The sequence below is a fragment of the Mya arenaria genome, chromosome 9 (assembly GCF_026914265.1).
Source record: "Mya arenaria isolate MELC-2E11 chromosome 9, ASM2691426v1".
Lineage (NCBI taxonomy): Eukaryota > Metazoa > Mollusca > Bivalvia > Myida > Myidae > Mya > Mya arenaria.
In genome coordinates, this window is record NC_069130.1 from 8,677,951 (window position 1) to 8,681,944 (window position 3,994).

Genomic DNA, 3,994 nt, shown 5'->3' on the forward strand with positions numbered 1-3,994 from the left:
ATATACAGATGATTGGGTGAGAATATCTATTTTAGGCAAATAAAACTTAGTTGCCAGTTTGCAATTTGTTCATGCATGATGGGATATCATTTAATTGTGTCCAGGGGTTGCCCCTGTATCTTTAATTGTATTATACCAAAGGTTAACAACCTGTTTGCAATGCTGGAAGATTAGTGTAAAACGCTTATCTCTCTTAACAACGTTTTCCTAATATTTGCCATCTTTGGTCCTTTGCAACACCTGTTATTTTCTACAAGGACCTCAATCATTTAATTATTAAAACATCATAGGTACTGTATGTTTGAACAAACGAGTTGAAATATGTTAGTATGCATGTATCTGTCATATTAACCAACATTGTACCGAAACTATCACCTTCTGCACCGTGTGATCTTTCTTTGTTTTAAGTATATAATTTTTTGTGCGTTATATGTCACACATCCTCCTGAATCATTTCAGTGAATGTTTTCCCCCATTTTTTTATTTTCCCTGGAGTATATTGGTTTTACCTTAATGGAACAGATTTGTTTCGGAAATGTCGAAAAACATCAGATTTGGCGGAAGATGTGATGAAAGTAACCGACTTTTGCAAAGCGTCCTTCCCGGATTTGTGCTCACGTTGAGAGATTTTTCTCTGCGATTAGTCAAGGAAGGTACGAAACTAACAGAAGACGAGTATCTTGAAAAGTGCTTGGAAGATAGAATAGGAAGAGGTGTTTATTTCAACAAACCACGTGAGAGCATCCGAAAATTCTTTCCTGTCTTCAAACGGAGATGTTTTGCATTCCCTGTCCCTGGAGATGGTGATGTAATGGACAAGCTTGATAGCCTTACATTTGACGAGCTTTCACCTAAATTCAAGAATGTTGCCGAACTGTTCGTGTCATATATCTATAGCCAGAAGCCAAAGCAACTCCAAATTAGCAAACCAGTCAACGGGTCTAGTGAGTTATTTAAAAAAAATGTTTGTACAATAATGTAAATGTTGTTCGCGAAACGCCCACTTTTTTAAGAAATGCTCAGAAAATGTTTTGTTAATAAAAATTGAGGGCACAGGGGTTTTCAGCACAGTGTCCTTTGGTTAGAGTAATTGCAAGGTCCATTGTTCTGCTCCGATCAAATAATATTTATAACAAGACATTTTGAAATTGTTTTCAAACGTAATATGCGTAAGCTGAATACTCCTAAAGGTGGGAGCATATAAGAGTAATTGCAAGTAAAAGTAAAAGCATTGGATAGAACCAAAATGGAGGTACCCATGCAGTTAGCTATTTCTACTCAGAGTTCTTCCAGAAGTTTAAACGTAATATTTAAGAAATATATATTGCCTTAAATCTTACGTTTGAATGTTTATTTATTAGAACTTAAGCATGGTAAATGGAGGATAACTTTGCAATACTTCGTCCAAGAGTAGTTATGATTAGCAAATTAGATTATAACATTGTTATCGATCGATGTTTAATTAAACTTTATTCATGAGTTGCTGTTCTTGAAGAAAATAAGACTACGAAGAGGTAACAACTTTTCTACAAATTGTTGAAGATTTAAAAATCCTGCACTGTTTTTAACTTTACGATTAGGAGCCGCCAACTGTGCAAACAATGTTTGAAAGACCAATGTTTAAAATGTTAAAAACATCATTTTATTTTTTAGGTTTAATTTATTGCAAGCGTAATTCATATTTCGGTTGCAAAATGTGAATCTGTAATTAGAAGTTGAGCATTTTTACGAAATATGAATTTATCAGATTTCCAATAAAAAACATTGACGTTTTTCCCGGAAATGTCTAAATACAAAATGAATAATTATGTTTTGAGTCAAAATTAACGGAACTACCGCATTAACAACGCCTTGAATCCTTGTTGTTAATGCAGTTATTTTGAAAGATATTTGCATTTTTTACCAGAAAATGAATTTCATCCAATATTTTCCATTTCTTGTTTTTAATAAATTTCTTATCTTAAGAACTCTCAGTAGTATGGGGGCTTTTGACACCAAAACAGAGTAATAATATCGTCATACTTTTCAGAATGTGATTGCTTTTTTGATCCCAAGTATGAATAAAAAGAATTGTAATATTTTTTTAACTCCTTGATTCCCCAAAACATGTTACCAAAATTGTATGTTTGACTCCCAGGAAGTAGGAAGACAATACAGTCGTCTATACCCTTACAAGATTTGATTTCTTCTAACATGATATTTAGCGAAAGTGTTCATGCATTGTAGTGTTTGCCACACTTACCAGGAAGTATGTGGACGCTCTTGCAAAAGGAGCTGTGCCTGATGTTGATGATGCATTTGAAATGGTTGCTAAAATCGAAAATGGGAGAGTCAAAGGCAAATGCATGGACTTGTTTCACTCCAAAATGAGAGAGATACAGTTGCCTCTTTCATCACCATTGCTGGATGAGCATTTCAACAAAGCCAAGCTGTCTGCGCTTGAATACATGCGGCGAAATGCAATCAATGATGTGGCCAATGTTGTAGAAAGGGATGCTCAGGTATTTAAAGGGATTGAGACAATTGCAATGTTGTTGCTTTAGTTGAATTTTGTGTAAACTCAACAATTGGGTACTAAATTTGTCAACTCGGGAGTGTCACAGGCATCTTTATTCAAATAAAAGCTCGGTTTGATATGTTTCCCGGCCGGCGGTCTCGCCGTTCATGTATCAAAACAATCTATTGTGAATCTCCCGTTGGTAAAAGTAAAAATATGCCTAAAAAAAGTAAAAATTGATAACATCAAAATGATTCAACACATTGTTTTTTGGATAGTCTTGCGATTGACAGAGATCAAATACGACAACTGTCTGTAGGTGGGTTAATGTTAATTAATATAATATGTCAATGTACACGTTATCCGTCTTTGATGAACAGACCTTGTGTGTTTTCTTTATTATTTTTCAACTTTGCTTGTCCATGAAGTTACAATATTTTTGTAAATATATGACTAGTGTTTACACATGACCTTATGTTGATTGACAGATGGAAATGGACTTGTTCTGGCATCAATTACAACAGAAAAATGATGCGGACAAAGAGACATATTGTTCGGACGTACTTTCAAGTTTGAAGACATTCAACAATTTTCAAACGACATTGCAGAACAGAGAATATGAAGTCATCGGAGGGCATACAAAATTCAAACAAGATATCGGTATGGTACGGCAAGAATACGAGCACACACTTTGTGATTATAAACCAAGAGAGGTATTTTTTGTTTAAATTGCTGTTTAGCGACTTTTATGTATTAAGACAAAGCATTGTTGGAGAAAATGTTTGGTTTGATTCAGTTCATTTATTTACCTAACTCATTAATATCAAAATATTTTTGCAAGCTCACTAGAGCGAATGGGCTCACGGTGAGTCTTTGTCATAATCAATTTTTCCGGTGTTCGTTGTGCGTACGTATTTGGTAAGCATTACAGGATTTTCAAAATTTACCATTCAGTTAGTTACATGCAAAACCGCCAATAAAGTTTAAAATGTTTGAACAATTTGCAAAATATTTCGACCTCAATGAATACAGTTAAAACAATGAGTACTATCACTATTTCAGGTTCTTAAAGATGCTTAACAAAAAGTGTTTTCATGTTAATAGAAGAACACACAAATAATTGCTTACACTAGCCAACCTTTCTTTCAAATTGTTGCGTACAGTAATATACAAGATACACAGTCTTTATTCTCCTGTATTTGATGTGGTTACCGAAACGAAACAACAGTCGTTTAGAAAGTTTGTTTGAAGCTTTAGGCGTTAAACACATAATAGTATTCAGTTTGCACGTGTATTCGGGTTGATATGGCCTAAAAAATACATTGGTTACATTTTGCTTTTCCTTGCGAAACTGACTTCAGACCAAGATTGTGCATCCAGCTAAATTGTGGATGAGGCAAAAGACTCTTTGACATCCCGAATGTTGCATGTCTATTTTTAATCCCTTTTTTAGGTTTGCATTTTGTTAATTCTATTGCCCAATATCTGGTGAGTCAG

At 34.4% G+C, this 3,994-nt stretch overlaps 1 protein-coding gene across 1 annotated transcript; it reads left to right on the forward strand.

Moving 5' to 3' along the window:
* The first annotated feature begins 535 nt into the window (after positions 1-535).
* LOC128202898 (guanylate-binding protein 5-like) lies at positions 536-3,577 on the forward strand. Its single transcript, XM_052904069.1, has 4 exons — positions 536-944; positions 2,227-2,501; positions 2,986-3,162; positions 3,560-3,577. The coding sequence occupies exons 1-4, from the start codon at positions 536-538 to the stop codon at positions 3,575-3,577; spliced, it is 879 nt and encodes a 292-aa protein (XP_052760029.1).
* The last annotated feature ends 417 nt before the right edge of the window (positions 3,578-3,994 follow it).

Bases quoted from the DNA above. Each gene is read 5' to 3' on its own strand.
- LOC128202898 (XM_052904069.1), top strand. From the start codon at position 536: ATGTCGAAAAACATCAGATTTGGCGGAAGATGTGATGAAAGTAACCGA. The intron at 945-2,226 runs GTGAGTTATTTA...CATGCATTGTAG, and splicing joins CAAACCAGTCAACGGGTCTA to TGTTTGCCACACTTACCAGG. The intron at 2,502-2,985 runs GTATTTAAAGGG...GTTGATTGACAG, and splicing joins TTGTAGAAAGGGATGCTCAG to ATGGAAATGGACTTGTTCTG.